Below are 19115 nucleotides of genomic sequence, written 5' to 3'. Positions count from 1 at the left end.
TTCATCATCAGCCTTAGTGATTGTTTTGATAGTACCTTTTTCTTGGCTTGCTTACTCAAGAGAGTAAATCCGTATGTAAACAGAATACAATAGCCAATGCTGGGGAGGTAGATGACTCTCTCTGCAACAACAAATCCTACACGGAAGAACAGGTTACTTGCAGGAAGAAAAGGGATAATAAGAAATCCAAGTCCCAGTGTAAGAATTCTGCAAACAAGAAAGATTCTCAAATTAACCACAAAGTTTAATAGAATACCTTTTCCACTCAACATATAAACTTTATTAAAAAACAGAAAGACGTGCACATGAGCAGAGCATTCAAAAGCAGCCCTTGGGAGCTAAATAACAAAATCAGATTATGTTTCAATAACATTTTGACACTTCTTTCTATCACGGAGTTTTAAAATCCTAGCTATAATTCCCAGAAAAGCAGTGTTCATGCTTCCAGAGAAAAAAATCAACCCATTAAACATTAATTATGTAATTCCTATTAAAAATATATGGGCAAAAAAACTAACAATATAAGCTGTCTAGTTTTGGAACCAATAAGGCAGTAACACATGGAAAAAAATATATTTCACTTAAAGAAGAACTTAGGTACGTTTCCTACTGAGAGTGTTGTCTTTCCTAACAAAGACATCAATAGCAGAATCCATTGTGTTTAACCACATGAAAGTTACTCATCTACACTCTCCACAGTCATTGGAGAGAGGCACTTCTCGAAGGCAGTCCATCTTCCCTGTTTCAGGTATCTACGTTAGGAATGAGTAACGCTCAGCAGGTAACTCTTTATGCACTATAGAAAACTTAGGACAACTGAGAATAGGAACCCTATGTCCATGTCAGGCCACAGGCATGGTAGTTTTCTACTCCAGTTTATTACAAATAAGTCTCTATACTGTAATGTAAATGACAAATCTAGAGTAAGGTACTTCTTAGTCTCTTCTCCTCCCTAATTGTCCTTGGCCTTCACTTTACTTTTGTCTTTATTATTACTAAAAAAAACACCAACACCTGTTCAGCAATATTGGCTTAGTGAGTATTTAAAAGAAAACACGAAGACACTTGTAACAAGTGTAAACCCCCTTCAGAATGGTTTTACCTGTGCAAATGATTATGGGAAAAGAGGAAAGGAAGTATAGTGGGATGATAGCCTTTGGGGAGACATAGGGAAAGAAATAAAATTACAGAATACCATAGAAATAAAAAGAATATATTCGGTACTCTGAAAAACAGGATGACATCATTATGACTGAGCTGCTGAAAAATGTTAAAGAGCTGAGAAATTAATTATACATAACACCCATAGGAATGGACAAAAGTTTACAAAAGTTGAACAGAAGACCTTAAGACAATAGTTCACAGCAAATTTTTAATTTCTTTTGTTAAACTACAAGTTGTTTCCTCATGGTCAGCATTCTGTTTTTTTAATAGCATGTCCAGTATTTCTACCTCCTTTCAAGACATCTCCTCTCTTTCATTATTAGGAGAGAAGATTAAAGGAGATGACTTATAAGAAGCAAGGGCAACAGCAGACTATTCTGTTCTGAGCAGAGATTACTTTTTACCACCTACAGTGTTAAGGATCTCAAAATGCCATTTCAGGAGAAAAATAAAGCAGCCATCCATACCTCCCCCTCTAAGTCTGCGTCCCACTAGCCTGTGTACAGTGATGGGCCCAAATTGGGATGAACTGTAATGACAGCTATAAATATTTATTTGAACTGCATTTGTTAGACACTGGTTCCACTGAACTGTTAAAATTATCAGTACTGAATTTAACAAAATAATACTGTACTCAAGTTGTCCGGGCGTTTAAAATTCATCACTGTCTCTTACCTTCTCTTATGGCTGTCTTCTGAGCACAGAGCTTGGCATATCAGGCCAATTAGGCAGAACCAAAGTGCTGCTAGTGCAATTATCCTCCAGTCGCTGACGGATTTAATGAGAGGTATGCAGCCCATTGACCAATCAAAACACAGCCACCAGGGACATAACAGCAACCATGCATTCAATGAATAGTAGTAATTATAGTTTATAGCCTGTCAGTCAAAAAGAAAACAAACATTTATTTGATACTAAACTTAAGTGCGAGGGGGAGAAACTTTAGTTCTTGTTTTCTATCATTTCTGCTATTGCAAAATATTTCTTATACAAAAAGAGAGACCTTAAATACTGTTATACTACATCTAGTTATATATTTACTTACTTTATAGCTGTGAAATTATTATTTTTAATATAGTTACGTGGTTTTCCTATTCAGAGCAGGGAAATGCAGTTCTATACTGTGCAACCAATACCCACATGTAGAAAGAATAATTTCCCAGAACAGGAGGAAATGTCAAAAGACAACACCTTTCTTTCAGTCTTCATCTCCAAAGCCATATTTAATACAGTCAGAGGTATAAAGCCAATACATACTCCAAATGCACCAGACCAGAACTTTATGCTATTTTCTTCAATTGTGAAAGAACAGATGAAGAGTCAAATACAGTATGTGGAAAAAGGAAGAAACCCAGCAAAAGCTAAACCCTTGCACGCATGAGACAAGTAGTGAATAAATGGAAATGTACTTCAATGTGTGCAGAGCATGCTAAATTGAATGCAAAGAATATATAGATATTTTTTTCTTCAAATTGCAGAAAGTCTTCACAAGGGAAGGTGACTCATCACACAACTCAAAATGTTTAGACTGCCCGCTTTATTGTTTCTTTGAGGCGCAGAAAAGAAAATTTAATTTGATGACAAAGACAAATGCTCTGAGCTTGCCAGAAAAAAAAAAATCAGCTTCATAACTTACTCTCACAAACAGACTATCTGCAAATGAAGCTGGGTTGTCTACTTCAGTAAAAGCCGGTGGCCCCGTGCCCATAATCCTCCAGCGGATATAAAGTATACTAGCCCCTCCAGACATCAGAAGAGTTATCCTGAAAAGCAGCCCCTTTCTTAATAGCCCAGCATTCTGCAGGAAAGAAAGAAAAAATAATAAGAAATAAAAACAAACTATTTTTTTTCTCATCCTGGCTATATTCACATCTTTTTTGTGGCCATCTCAGAAAAAAGAGGCTGTCAATTGACGTTTGTCTTTCTTTTGCAGTTACAGGAAAGGTCTCAAGCTTTACTACAATTAATTGCAAAATATTTTTTGCCAACATTTTCATTTCATTATCAATCAGAACACTTATTGAAGAATTCTCTTCTACAAATCCTCAGTAATTTTATAGTTGATATAATTTCACACATCAATTTTTGACAAGGAATTTGTGAAGAACATAGCTGTTAGTATACACCACATTAAACTCATTAATGCAGGACAGTTTTCCCATGAATTTTGTTTTAAATCGCTCTGATTGACCTTTTGTCACCAAAAGTTTTTCTCCACTTAGGTCTATTTAGGGGTAAAATTACATGAGTGCAAGAAAACTGCACAACTTGAAGCTGAGTGAAAAGAAAAAATAAATTTTTCACAATCAAATGCAATTAAAAAGCCAATGACACACAGGCACCAAAATCACTTTGGTCAGGGTAAAATTATCCAGGAGCTATAAAAGAAATAATCCTGTTTTATCTATAGTATTAACTCAGTTAATTTACATTATAGGTTTTATAACATACATATTAGGGTCTAAAGAAAGCAATTCACTTAAAAGCAAGAAATCTGAGTCCACACAGAAAAGTGATGTCATAGAAGCTAAATTTTACAAACTTCTGCTTCTTCCCTATGAATTGTAACTCTTCTTCTCCATGCTTGCACCTGTTTCATAAATGAAAAAAACACAACCAAAGAAAAACAAACGCCGCTGTGTGCCACAGAGGTTCTTCACCCTTTTCCAGAGACTGGAAAGAAAATCATGAACTATAATGATACCCACGTCACAACTTCAAGATGCAAACCCAGTCTTCCAGCACCCTACCCAGCTAGCAAGTGTTAACTCGGATGGGAAGTGAAGGACCTAGCTTCTCTCCCAGTCCCTGTGTTACAGTGCTGTAGGGCTCCCTTAGAGCTGCCTGAAACCTGATGGCCGAAGTTAACCTATGCAGCCTCAGTAAGTTATCAGAGATGCAGAAGATCAAAAGTGAGAGTTTCTCTGAAATGAGGGGTCACTTCCCTCCCCACTGAACATGTCGGAAGAGGAAAATGTTGATAAACTGTGGATTTTTCCATGTAAAAGTTGACTGGATCCTGAAAAATATGGTCATGTGATCTCCACCTTTGGCTCTCCTTTATCCCTTCCTTCCTTCCTTAATTTGATATATTTCTATTATCTTTAAAAACCTATCTGATAGTTATACATGATCAATTCTGTATGTTCACCATAACAGCTGACACGCTGATTATTATTACCTATGACTGCAATATGCAATTATTTAGGAGATCAATATTACTTATTTCTGAGGTCTAAGAAAAAAATAGGCTTGTTGCATAAAGTAAGAGATCCAACAACGTCCTGGCTAAAGGTATTTATTCTCTAAAATGATAGGAAAATAAGTTTACAAGCATTATTCAGATGGGTTTTTAATATTTGTAGCTGACAACGGAGTCATCATAAAATACTTAATTGAATGCCTACGGAAACAAGTTTGTATTGTTGATTTTACATAAGCTAGCCTCTGTGCTCAAATGGCTATTTCCAGTTTGCACATCTCAGCAACCGAAGTCAATACAATGAAAATCATTCCTAAAAACTGTTTTTGGAACAAAATTGTGCTATGAAGGAAAACAGGATAGTGACAATTTATGTCTTATTACAGAATAACTAAACTAAAACTCTTATCCCAGACTTCATTTCATTTAACAGTACATGTAGCTCCTCAAAGGCCACATTTCACAAATCACAAAATCTCTTAGTAAGCAGAATTTAAAAAGTTGAAGAAGCATTACCGTATGTCTTACGGTCTTTGATTTAGAGTTAACTGACATCTGGCATGAAACTGAAACTAATCTCTCAAATCGAGAGGAAAAAAATCTGCAAGTAAGAAAATTTAAGACCTGACATTTAACAAAACAAAACAAACTTTAAACACAATTCAATGAAAAGACCAGAACAGATTTCTGTAGCTGGTAGGAGCTAAAATTAATTACTTCTATTAAAATAAGAAAAAAAGACAACACTTTCTTCACCCAGACATCACTGTTTAAAAGTCACAAAACAGAAGCACAATGCTTTGAGCTATTCATGCTTCAAGAGTAATCCTCCAAAAAATGTTCACCTCTGACACATTTCCAACACTTTAATTCTGAACTTGATCTGCTTTAATTCTCTTCAGCTCTTGACTCCTCCTTTTCCTCATGCTAGTCAATATTAGTCCCATTACACAACTCAATTCTTCAGCATTCTTATTTGCTGCCTTAAGTACTCCTCCATCCCTCAGCCATTCTTGCCTAAATCTATTGTTTCAGTTCTAGAGATTCCAATTTCACTGATTTCCTCACAAAGCTCCTCAAGAACATTTCCATTTCACTCTTTGTGAAGGAATTTTAAAGTCCCGTAGGACTTGTTACTCAGAAATATGAGCAAGACTTGTCTACAGTGAAACCACTGATCAATGCAAGCTCCAATGAATATTCCTTTGCCTTGCTGAAGCTTGCACGGGAGAGGCAAATGGTTTAGCTGTTCAACAGCAGTGATGTTCTAGAAGGCTGTTTATTTGGTTGTTACCAATTCTTCACCTAAAGATGAATGTTTCTGTGATTTGCTTATGATCACAATCTCACAACAAATACTAGGTGTTACATTCCACTTGAGCCAATATTAGATAGAGCAGTACCAACAAAAGTCAAAAATTCAATCCTTAGTGACTATTTGTGCTTAAATATTTTTACTTTCAAGTTTCCAGGCTACTCGGAACTGTCTCCTGTTTGGTAGCTCATATTCTAGCTTCTGACCCTGCAGAACTTGTGCATCAAGCAGTCAGCTCTTCCACACCACATTTTTAAGATAATGTTGAGAGAAGCATGGAATGGATTTCTGTATTCAATGCATTTCTAACGTTATTCCATTACCACTCATGTTGAGAAGATGTCACAGCCCATTGCCTTACTTAGCTGACTGAAAACACCTCTCATTTTTCTTTAATCCTCAGCAAAAACAGAACTGCCAGAAGTTTTATCTTTGTCTTTTAGTACATGACTGTCTGAATAGCAAGAATGAATAAAACCTTTAAGGACTCACCTCCAATAACTTGTCTTTACGTAGTAACTTTTGAATGAACTCCAAAACATTTAGCTTGTTAATCACCATGGCATCAAACACTGCATTCAAACCCTAAGCAACCAAAACAGAAGTAAGAACATAAGATGAAGTAGCTACCCAAAACCAATTTTTAAGAAATGCACCTTATATTCCAATTCTACCATGAGCTATCATATATCTTAATTCTGATTTCAAACAAGTAGATAATAGGTACCTTGCTAGTAACAATGGCAGAATAAGAAATGAACAACCTGAGCTCAGATGAGCAGACCATCACATCATTGTAATGTGTATGCTCCTGCTACATCTGATATACCAGGGATACCACGTACCAGCAAGCTACACCCTGTATGTATGGTTACAACGGCATTGAACCACCTATCTGTCTGCTGTTTTTTTGCCTAAATGTTCTGCAGTGTAAATGCCGCAGTCAAGAGGTAAGGCTTCTGTCCAAGTAAGGTGGAGTTTCTTTAAGCCTTCTTTTATTTATTTATTTTTTGCTGTGCAGCATGGTATCTTTTGACTGACAGGTTCCAAAAATATTAAAAGGTACGTAAATTGTCACAACAAGCAAAGGCTGAGAAAGATTTTACATGGGTATCAGGCTTTGTTTTCTTGCAATTACATCAATACACACAGTGGAAGTTGCTGAAAAAGAAAAGCAGAGTTCTATGTAACATCAGCCACTACACATAAAACTAGAGGATATTCAGCTCTTTGCTAGACTATACTTGCACATATTTCCCCCACAGAAACAAAAAATATATCCAGAGGTAATTCTTTTGAGGTCAATGAGGTAATTCTGTTGAGGTCACCAGTAAAATCCAACCTCAATGTTCCAGCAATCACCAACCATGACAATTCATGACTACTCAGCCTACATCCTAATACCTTCAGAAATTACCTCAATGTCCTGTAAACTAAAAGGGGAAAAAAAAGTCAGTAAAAATATCACCTGGCAAGGCAAAGAGTGAGGACACTGGGAGGCCATAAGTCTCTTTTCAACAGTCAAAGGGAGAAAAGAGAAGATAGGCTGGAGAGTTGGATGGTTCCACATAGAGAGATCAGCTGGCAGTTACAAGGCTTATGGCTCACTTACATGAAGATTGGGAAAGTAGGAAAGCAAGAATCTTGCTGAAAAATACAATCAGCCTACAAGGAATCTTTTTAATGTGCGATTTATCCCTTCATCCTTCTGACCTTTACCCTTCAACTCAAGGATAAATATCATCACCCTAGCAATGCAACAGCAAACAGAAAATCCAGATCAAATAACAATTCTGTCTGCTAGCTCAAATAATTACTTCATACCACTAGAAGAAATAATCACACTATGTTTTAAGACAACTTCTGTTTTCCTCACAGATACCTTTGAAAAATACATCAGCCTGTGAGTGTCTATCAAAAAATAATGTCCTACAGCAAGATGTTTTCAGTAATTTCTACAATTTTTTCTAAGGCTGAGAAGGTCCTTGCTGCAAATAATTCTTCTGATTGCTTTATCTACGTCAATTAAAGCTACAAATCAGATTCACTTATACAGATATACAACTATGCAAAAGGTGTAAATCACTGATGTAGCATTACAGGTGGCTTACTGGATCACCCAAAACAGACTATCTTCACTTCAGTAATAGAAACCAAGAGTAAAATGAACATGAAAAGTAAGTACATCTGTTTGCATAGGCTGTTTACATAAGAGATGGAAGGAAGAGATTCAGTATTAGAAATACATAAACAATTACCCTACTTATAATTAGGAATGTTCAAAAAAAAGCAAGAGGGTGGAGCTTCTAAAAACAGTCTCCTCCAGTTATGTCTTTGTTCATAGACTTCAGAGAGATGTTTGTTGACCCACTACCTCAACAATCATACATTCAAAATCAAGGCCAATGAACATAATACACAGTGAAACTAACACCGTGAATCTTAAATTTTGCAAGAAGTTAACAGATACATGCAAACTGCTTACAAAAGATAAAACAAATTCCAGCAGGTTGGCTGGGATACAATCAAGAGAGCTCTACTGGAATACTGTTTTTAGTCAACATTAACTAGTTTTCTGAACAGAACAAAAAGATGTTCACGAAATTAGTTGTGGAGAAGATTCATCCTGGTATACTTTACAACTGCAGCTGACAGATGCTAAGGTCAAAAATCAGTCAACAAGAGGATTCTTACCAGTATTGTAATTCCTTGTTCTTTGCACAGCATGGCTACTGCACCTAGGAGAACACTCACCAGCACCCAGAACACAGAAAAATGATGTCCTTCCTTATCTGTCAAAATAAAGCATGCCATAACATTAGGTTTATACATTTAAAGGTAAAGTTAGAAATTCAAATTAAAGTTAGAATTAAAAGCAAAACAAAAACAAACAACCAGCATTTAATCTCACAATCTTTTATATCAGTCAAAATCTGGATACACAGACTTGAAAAGCATTACAGACTTGAAAAGCACTGGGCACCTCCTGCAATATGCTGGCATTTGTCCTTTTATTGCAGTCATTTTCTATTCTCAGAGACATTAGAAATCTCCCTGTTTGCTAGATGTCTTAGCCAGACTAATTAGAATGGCAGAAGCTTCACATAGTTTTCACAATTCATCATCTGAAAAGGTTAATTCCCAATATTTAGACTCATTTATCATCCTTAGCTACAGCTCTATCATTACTGGCCACTCTCCTCCAAGCTACCACAAGAACAAGAAATTCTTTCTAATGGTTACACATGAAGCAGCACCACACACAAACTGTGTTAACAGTAGCCTAATGTACAAAGGCACAATGAGCTGCTTTTCCAGGGCTGCTACATTTAGCAAGTGCTATATGTCATTTCATTAGTACTGCTGTGGAATGCCACGAAGCTCAATAATTTCAGCATCTGATCAGAGAAGCAGTTAGTTCTTGCAGTTTTACAGCAGGGTGAGGAACTCTGGGGTTAAGAGATCAAGAGTAGCTACAGCTTCTAGTAGAAAAAAAAAGTCTTTAAAGACTGCACCATGTAGCTGAGTTTGGGGACTACAAGCAGGCATTTCTGAGACTGATATAACAATAAGCTCGACTACAGCCAAGGTACTATCACACACAGTACACGGGTACTTCACATAAAAACATGTCTGTCACAACCTCTACTCCACAGGTGCAAGCAACAGAGGGAAACACTCAGCTCATTCAGAGAGAGTTTCTTGATTCAAGCAACATGAGCTCTACAGGCATCACAAGAATCATTTGCCATGTGAAAAAAAAAAAACAAAAGTTGAACTCTATATTCATCGACTGAACCCCTTTTTTATTCTCCTTGATCTCTAGAGCAGTTCTTTCCTACTGCAGGTTGGACCCTCAGCACTTAAACAGAACTGCAATAATCGTCTACGCAGAGGGCAAATGGAAGAAGTAAGATTTATTTCACCAGAAGGAGGCACCTGAGAATAGAGCTGAAGAGAACAGAACGGAATAGAACAGAACAGAACATGAGGCTTCCTTTCTAACTGGTTGAAAGAAGGAGAACCCTTTAGGGATCTAGTCACCTACTTAAATGCAGTTCAGAGAAGCAGCTATTGCTTTTCACTGATGATAAAGGGAAATTAGCATACTAACTCAAGTTGTTGACAAGTAAGATACGAACCATCACAAGTGTCTGAGGATCTACTGACGTTGGTTCATTGGCTTCTTCTCTCATTTTGAGGCAGAGCACTTCTTTTGTAGAAGACAGCAGAAGATTTGAAGAACAGGAACAAGTTTTAGAAGCACTCGTTTCTTACCGAAGACTTAAAGCTTCAACAAAGTGAATATTAAGATGTTTGAAATTCATTGCAATAAAATCTAGTGGGCATTTGTTCCTTCTCCCTCCATCCCAAATTATTTCCTTGTAGGTGAGGACAGAGTTAACATTGGAGGTGCAGATGTTATAAACTGAAAAGAAAGGCTCCTGAAGGAAAGAAGTCATACACCTTCCAATACCAAAACAAAACATGGAAATACAAAATATATAATGGCTAAACTAAAGAGGTTTTAGTTGTAACTAAAAAAAAAGCAATGAGGAAACTAATTCACATCACATATACAGAGCTGAGGGTTTTCAGGGTTGCAATACGCACACAGTTCATGGAGAACGGAGCTTCAAAATTCTTTATATAAGCTTTGCTAAGAATAAGGAATCTGTCCTAAATACATCCCTTGAAGATCTTCAACTCTTCAGACTGCCTGCAACACAAGACCGCTCATCCAGTTTTTGAAATCCGTCTTTTTTTTTTTTTATATAAGGTAGAAAGAAACTAGTTGGCAGGAGGTGAAGATAGAAGGCAAGCTAATTGACTGTGATGACAAAATAACAATCACTCATTCCTAGTAAGCGTGAAAGGGAGAACATTGAACAAAGTCAATGGACTTCACTGAGTTTACTGAAGTATACTTTCTTCAGGTGAGAGGGTTCTTCTTCCCACAATCAAATTCTGGAGGAGAGAAGCTGGGATGTCTGAGCACAAATAAAGACTATGTTAACATGGAAGTTGGTAGGAAGTATATACAGCAAAGAGACACCAGCACAGTGATTCACAAATGCTTTGATAACTTGCAGTGTGAGAAGCAACAGGGAGAAAAGAAAGTTCAAATTATCAAGGACAAGTATAACAATAGCGCACTCATACAGCATGAAATTCATAAAAGCCGCATCATAAAAGGAGAAAAGGCAATTTATGTAAAAGAGGAGTTATTCCAATACTCAATGAGAAAGAAAATGGACATTGCCAAGAAAATAGTGTTCTGTGCCTTTTTGCTTCATTTTTCACAAAGAGGTCAGTTGCAATTAGATGGCTTACACAACATCATCAGGAAAGGAGCAAGAATAGAAGCAGAACAGTGAACAACAACAACACAGAATTTACAGGGAAGTTAATCTGTTTTAAATTACAGCAATTGATTACATTTACTCCAACAGGTCCTATACACCACAGAGTAATCTCAACTGTTACCTCTGAGACATCATGCAAAATGCATGAAATTCCAGAAGCTTGGAGTTAAAAACAAACAACCAAAAAACCCCATCATGCCTGCATGTCTACTACTGAAAGGTAAAAGAGATAGGAAAAGTAAAGCTAAAGCATCAAAGCCAAGCTGACTGGTTGAAATTGTCCAGAAAAAAAATACACAAAGTATTTTCTAGATGAGTCTCCAAAACAAAAGGATATGATTAGTTGTTTTCCAAAGACATATTACAGCTACTTAAATCAAATTAAGTATAGTTTTTTGACTTGGAGAGCAAAGAGGGCTTTCTGGATGAGAGCAAACCTGTAAACCTTGACTACAGGAAGGCATGAGAATGCCACTGGAGACAGTGTGAAATAAGCAAGAAATAATAGGGGATGGATGAAATTATAGAATGGATAAAAGTAACAGTTGTAAAACTACACGAAGACTCTAGGCCACTGCGCAAAATGGGAAAATACATTCTGGATTGGGTCTTCCTTTCAATTTATTGTTTATAATTATAATTTCAATTATAATTTTATTCCTTTCAATTTATTATTTATTACACTAGTCATAATCAAATGCTATTCAATAGGCACACGTTCAAAGTTGTACAGAAACTGACTTGTGTTGTGAACATCTCAAGTCTCAGATGCCAGAAATGTCTCAGCATGTAAAGTGTAGCCAAGCTTATGTAGGAACCCTCAAATACAGTAAAAGATGGTAAAGAACAACAACAAAAAAACCCCACAATTCCATAGATACATTCATTAAAAGATGAGAAACAAGCATCACGATCTCCTTCCCAAAACCATAACCTCAGTTCCTTTATTTTCTTTTGCAGTCTCAAAAAGTCAATACAGTCATACATAGAACTGTAATATTATAAAAATTTATCAGTTTGTGATTAAACTTCAAATAAAGAAAATTTTAATTAAGGAATATTTTATCTTGTGCTTTTGCCTGGGTCAATATGCACAAATACCCCCCATATCCTCACTGCAGAAATCTTGGTACTAAACTAGGACTGAAAAATAGATACAAAAGACTGGCATTCAGCAATGTCTTCAAGCAATTTTTAACAGTGATTTGAAAATGTAAAGCACTACATAAGTGCTAATTATTATTATAAGATACACACATGCCAACAGAAGTAATCAGTCTAACAAAGCACATTCTCTAATACGGCACTGCTTCCCACCAGAAAAATCTTGTGTTAGAAAATGAAACCAATCTTTGGTTGGCACCTGCACCTAGTTGAAACTGGTACACCATATTGTGAGTGGGCATTGTGCCACTCTAACAGATGGACAAGACTGTGAGCACGCCAAATAAACAGAGTACTTGCCTTTTTTTTTTTTTAAGCTGGAAAAATACACTGTTTCTATACCAACAAAAAAGGGTGTTTCAGTGACCCCACTTCACCAGTACGTTAAGTCTGAAAGTCAAGGGGATCCAAAGAAATACCTGTGTAAGACATGAAGAAGCCTTGAGGGCTCCTCCACGCAGGCTGCTGGACTCAAGTACAAGCACTATGTTTGCAGAATTGCTCTAGGAAAGTGTTTTACAGTGTGGAGTCAACTGATCCTAAATTTATGAGCAATATGCTTACTGTGGTACCCCTCAACCCTGCCTTCCTAGATGCTAATCCTCCTTCTTTTGAGAGACCTTATCTCACATTGTCCTAAATCCACAAGTCAATGAATACAAATTCCTAGTAAGTTCAGGATATGAAGAAAAATACTACATGTTTATAGAGTACCAAGCTTAGTTTTACTTTAAAGTCAAGCTAGCAACAGCAAAACAAAACATAGCAACCACTTCAGAACAATAATTATCAAGTCAGACATTTAGGCATTCAGCACTTCCTCCCTCAAAGCCAACTGAGCATCTTAGGGTGTAACCAGGTGAAAACTTGGAGCAGTTCAAGAAGTCATTTAAGCATGTTTAAGTGCATTGCTATAAAGAGCAGGAAGAATTCCCTAGCCTTAGAAGATAAAGCAAGAATCCATTGTTAGAGTTAACTTAAGCCTGAGATCTCCCTGTGTGTCTCCAATTCTCCGAATGTACATACTACTGCAGCGCAGCTCAGCATTTCACTTAATAATGAAACTACAATAGCAAATGGCGTTCCTAAACATCACCAAGTACCTCAAACTCATTACATAGAGGCTACAGTAGAGTGATCATCTAACCCTAAATTATACTATCATGGACAAACAAAATTTAGTGCTAATTCTACAAAAAAAAGTTATGGTTTCTCATTTGCCCACTAAAAGAATAAAAGGATATATTTTCCACATGCAACTCTGCCCTCCCAATGCATTCAAACATGAACAGTTGGGCACACACTTGAAAAAAAATCAGGGCCCAAATGTTTAACAGTTGTTTAGTCTGGAGAAGAGGAGGCTCAGGGGAGACCTCATTGCTCTCTACAGGTACCTGAAAGGAAGGTGTGGGGAGCTGGGGGTCGGCCTTTTCTCACAGGTAACCAGTGATAGGACTAGAGGGAATGGGCTCAAGTTGCACCAGGGTAGGTTCAGGTTGGAAATGAGGAGACATTTCTTCTCAGAAAGAGCAGTCAGGCATTGGGACGGGTTGCCCAGGGAGGTGGTGGAGTCACCGTCCCTGGGCATGTTGAAGGAAAGGTTGGACGTGGTGCTTAAGGACATGGTTCAGTGGGTGACATTGGTGGTAGCGGGACGGTTGGACCAGATGATCTTGGAGGTTTTTTCCAACCTTAATGATTCCATGAGTAGTAAATACCTCTTGATCGATTGCAAAATAGCTAACAAACTCCCCCTTATCTGAACAGTACTGTCTTTCACATAGAAGACTTACACATTTCCAAACTAAAGGAAAACCTCCACTATTCACAAAACTTATTGCTACAGTCTACTTTGCATGTTTCATTATATTAGCAATGAACTAGCAGATGATTAATGGAAGACTACAAAGAACAGAACAAAACAAACACACAACCAAGTACAAAGTCATTTTTAGAAGTCATAGCATATGAGCACACAGTTGTTCCCCTATTTAAGATCCATGCCAAGTATTACTCACATGAAGCAAATATCAAACTCAACATTTTACATTACTCAGATCACCAATGCAGTTGGCAAATACACGCAACTGGATCACTGTCAAGGCTGAAGACAAAGGAAGGCAAAATGAATACTCCAGCAGTTTTAAAAGTCCTTATTAATTCCCAGAGATACTGCATTAAAATTCAACAAAGTTAATAACCCACAATTCCCTTCAGAACATACCTAAACAGTTGTCAGCTCTTGCTGTCTCCAATGCCTATGCAGTGGATCTGTCCCCACAGATGTGTTTTTAAAACAGCCGGACAGAATGAGAACAACAGATTAGTTCCTTGCAAATATAAATGTTATCCTACCAGAGTTCTGGTAACATTAAAAACTCTATGTAAGAAAAAAGTGAGAGAATTTTAGAACTTCAGTAAAACATAATTATAACCTATATAGTACGTTAAACGCTGATACTCTTTGAAAAAAAAAAGATAAAATGCTACGGATTCTGGCTAAAAGAAACTGTCTGCCCAAAAATCCATCAAAGCCACGAATAAACCACATCAGACAGGCAAACTGCAGTGTGTCTTGAGCTTCACAAAAATCATTTTCCTTTGGAAATTTTCCAGTCTGGCAACTTCTACCTTTCTAATCTCCTACTTGCTTTCAGTATTATTTATACTTCCCCACAGTATCCCCCAAATACTCTTCAGACATTTTGTGTGTCCTCACTCTCAAGACAAACAAAATAAAAATAAAAATCTTACATCTATTCACTTAGACAATAGGTGAAAACAAACACTAAAAAGCCTCTCTTCTATGTCTTTTATCGCTGTTAGAGAAGACTTCAAGGATGACATTTCAATTACTATATCTATCCTAGTGAAACAGATTTCTGGAACTCTGCTGGACACAAATCTCACATTGCCTTGCTGCAAGAACAGTCAGGTTCTTTATGAAAGACTTAAGATATCCTATGTATTTAACATTAGGATGCTGCTGGAGACAGAAGAGTTTATGTTACTGAGGACATAACTGTATCAGCAGCATGAACTCAGCCTTTTCAATGATTGTTTTACTATGACATTCAAAGTTAATCATTAAATGCAAAACAATGTCAAACATGTTTTGTTAACTGTATTCTAAAGACAATACAAGTACAGTCCAAAAATCCCGAATGGTTTAGAGTTATACCTTCTTTTAAGTATACCAGAAGAGCCATGCTATCATGGTTTTTAATAACAATAATTGTTTAATAACAATTAAAAGAAAACACCTTTGATAGTTCTCCTCCTGCCTGTAAAAAGCTGGTCACCTAACTGCTATATACATGTCACAGCCAAATCCAGAAACAAGGGCACAGGCAGTTTACCCAGAATTTAGGGTTACACTTGCCTTTAATATATACAAATCTAGCAGAACAAAAGGAAATAGGATGGTGTAACAAGCTGCTAGATCCTATTTTTCTGGGGGATCCTCACAGAGCCGCTATGTATGATTAGAAACAAAAGCCTGATGCAGTGGAACGCACGGAAGGTTTTCTGGTTGTTTTCTCCCCCTCCTTCTTACTAAGACTATTGCACAAAGATAAATTACCATCTCAGTTGGACCTTGAAAGTGATGAAGTAACAACTGTTAACTTGGACTAGCACTATCAATGTGCCCTGGCAGTACTGCAGACTTTCTGAGTCTAGTGGATAACGATGACTTTGCCAGTAGAAGGAAAACATTTTGAATTCTGAGAGAAGAAATGATATTTTTTTCTTTGTTACATCTTAGCGGACATTGTTTAAGTCTGTTCCTTAAACTGCACATGCATATTTTTAAAATGCTTGCTCTTCATCGATACTCGAAGTGACAACAGCTTCCATTTGGCACTAAGAGGGTTTCTGCTGTGACTCCCTCAATCCGTGCACATCCAAACTCAGCTAAACTCAGATAAAAAAGTCTTTACTCCTTATTCATCCTATTATTTTTGAATGACTAGAAGAATTGTTAACAAAATAAGGATATTCATACCATCAAAATGGAGGCATCCAAGAGTAAAGCTTCACGCTTGCTTTAATACAATAAAACCACTGAAAAGTCATACTCTCCTACAGCTACTTCCTCATACGTGGTTACCTTTTCCTACAGCCTTTACTATACAGACACTACCGTCCATACCGGTGCCTGATGGGTTGGGCCAATCTCCCTGCTCAAATGAAAAAAGAGAGATCATAACGATAGAAAGTAAAACTGTCGGTGGGGTTCAGCAAGATACGTGGGTACAGTGAAGAACAGGACTGCCATTTGGAGGGACTGAAACAAGCTAGTGGAGGGGGCTGACAGAGGCCTTGTGAAATTCAAAGACAGCAGCACACAGCAGACCAGCTTGGGAACTGCCTAGGCAGCAGCTCTGCAGAATAGGAGCTGGAATTCCTGGCTGACAGCAAGCTGAAGAAGAGTTGGCAGCATGGCAATGAAGAAGGTTAAATGTACACAGGGCTATACGACCTGCAGCATACCCTGGGGGTGAGGGAAAGTTGTTGTTCCTTGTATTCAGCTCTTGTGAGGCCACATCAGAAGCACTGTTGTGCCCAATTCAAGAAACACATCAATAAGTTGGAAGTCCAGCAAATAACCCCTAAGATGGTTAGGAGAGTACAAAATAGGAAAAGAACCTGAGGGAATTGGTTCCCCCATCCTCCTGCCCTAGAGGAGAAGGCTGAGAAGCATCCAACTTCAGTCTTACTATTCGAAGGAAAGTTATAGGGATGACAGACTTCTCTGAAGTGCCCCGAGAAAGGAAATGATGCAGCAATCACAAGGCCCAGCAAAGTAAAATGCAACTGAACATAAAGGGAAAAAAATTCTTCTCAGGAGGGCAGTTAAACACTAGAACAGGTTGCCTAGTGGGGCTGTGAATTGCCTCGAAGATTTTTACCACCCACCTGTCTAATGCTTCGAACAACCTGATCTATAAAGTAGCCTTGCTTTAAGCTGTCAGATCAGACCAGAGATGACCTCCAGAGTTTTCTTCTGACCTAAATATCTCTATAACCTATGATAGAAGGAAACCTAGGTTGCTCCATTTTTGCAGCTACCCAAAGTAACAAGCCTGGTCTTCCTAAGCTTCTATCCAACTTAGAGATTCAGGTACCTCCAGAAGGTGACTACAAATTCCTAAGATGAGCTCCCACCCTCTCAGTGACCATTGAAATAAGCCTATCTCCTTCCAGTGACTACACAGAAAGAGCAGGGAGAAAAGGCTTTCAAGTTGCTTGCCCAAGTTAGCTGGTGAAGGTCACAAAGTAGGGAAACTTAAAAATAAAGCCTGAGAAAACTCACATACATAACAGATACAAGGTGAAATGCAGCTGGCTTATGAGGCTGGAGATCGAGCTTGTGGGGAAACTGCTGGTGGAGACAATCTCACGTACCTCTGTTTACAAATTAATGTTTTTCATATTTAGGAAGACATGTCTAGGATGAGCAATGAAACTTCCCAGACATTTCAAAGTCAGTTTTCAGACAAGAACCATTCTGACCTGAAAACTTGACCCAAACATCTGTTGTGTGGCACACCCCTCATTGGCCTGTAGCAAATCACATAAGGTTCAGAGGAAAGAAGTAATCTGAAGCTTGGGCTCCTCCCTTTAGGCTCTGTGCAAGATCTGCTTAAGACCTTATTAGTGCTCTCCACAGTGCTGGATGAAGACAAGTTTTCATTCTCTCGTTTAGAAGATGCCAGATACATGCAAGAACCTGAAATTGTCACCAATCTACCCAAAATGAAGCAGCTGTTGGAAGAGACACAATTATCTAACTTGTATACAAATTCTTCAATACAAAGAAAGTCGAAACTCCTTTCAGAAGTCGCTGAGGAAAAACCAAGTAGTGAAGGCAACAGTAAACATTGAAAACTGATCTGAAGGACAAAAGACACAATTATGCTGGCAGACCATAGTTCTCCATAGCAAATCTGCTTAACAGACAGTTCTGATGCTACTATGCGATAGCATCCAATGCAAAAAAAAAAATACTGTGTGCTGCTTCGTATCTTGACTTCATAACATCTTCTTTTTTCTGTATCAATGACAAGAACTTTAGTACAAGACCACTTAAAATTACGCTGACTTCTAAAAGCTATCAGACTAGCCTTTACAAGTTTTAAAAGCAGGATATCTCTTTATTAGAGTACACATCACATTCTTAATCGTTCCTGAGATATCCTCCATACCAAAACAAACACATTCCTTTTTGAGTCTCCAGTGGTCCTCCTAACAACTTGGCTCTTGAGTTGTTCAAACAAAGATAATTACCCCAGCCATACAGGCCTACCTCTATCAACAAACTGGAAAGCACATAGCCAATATTTTAATTTGTCTAATTTAATTTGGTGCTGACAGAAGAAACATCCAAAGCACAATCATAACCATTAAAATAGGTGAGAAAAGAATTAATGAGCAAGCAAGGTCCCAGGGCCAATTTTCATCAAGACATTACTAGTTCAGTTGACAGAAAGGAAATCCACTCAAAGAAAAGGAATGGAAAAAATAATCAGAAGTGAACAGGAATTACTACAAATATAATTTGAAGTGACCCAGTTTAACTTAAACTTATGATATCAAGTGTAGAAATAAGCACAGTGGATCTAAACAGTCTAAGCTCAATTAACAGGAGTTATTCACAACATCTTAGAGCTCTCTGTGCACCAACTCACCCCCCTCAGGCTACACTAAGCTCTGCATTTCCGTGATTGCGTTGTTAATCTAAATAATTGCCAACTGTGGTTAAACGTCATAGGCCATGCCTATTGAACTGATATCACACAAAGCTCTTCACAGCACAGTTCTTCATGGGTTCACCGAATGATTCCCCTATTTCCTGTGGTAGAACACATTCAGATACCAGACTGCATATTCTGTACAGGTT

The 19115-nt window shown here is 37.6% G+C and overlaps 1 protein-coding gene across 3 annotated transcripts in view; it reads right to left on the bottom strand.

The window, feature by feature from the left end:
- Positions 1–19115, bottom strand: part of TMTC4 (transmembrane O-mannosyltransferase targeting cadherins 4) — a 52632-nt gene that overhangs the window by 19174 nt on the left and 14343 nt on the right. For all 3 annotated transcript variants that reach the window (XM_013174438.3, XM_048072681.2, XM_066986237.1), the window contains 5 exons: positions 8376–8473; positions 6174–6266; positions 2801–2962; positions 1840–2042; positions 36–207 (listed from right to left, as the gene is read on the bottom strand). In XM_013174438.3, coding sequence (XP_013029892.2) covers positions 36–207; positions 1840–2042; positions 2801–2962; positions 6174–6266; positions 8376–8473 — 728 coding nt within the window. The remainder of the gene's footprint in view (positions 1–35; positions 208–1839; positions 2043–2800; positions 2963–6173; positions 6267–8375; positions 8474–19115) is intronic.

This window comes from Anser cygnoides, chromosome 1, assembly GCF_040182565.1.
Source record: "Anser cygnoides isolate HZ-2024a breed goose chromosome 1, Taihu_goose_T2T_genome, whole genome shotgun sequence".
NCBI lineage: Eukaryota > Metazoa > Chordata > Aves > Anseriformes > Anatidae > Anser > Anser cygnoides.
Note: the sequence above shows the minus strand (reverse complement) of the source record. Positions and strands in the feature narration are given on the sequence as shown.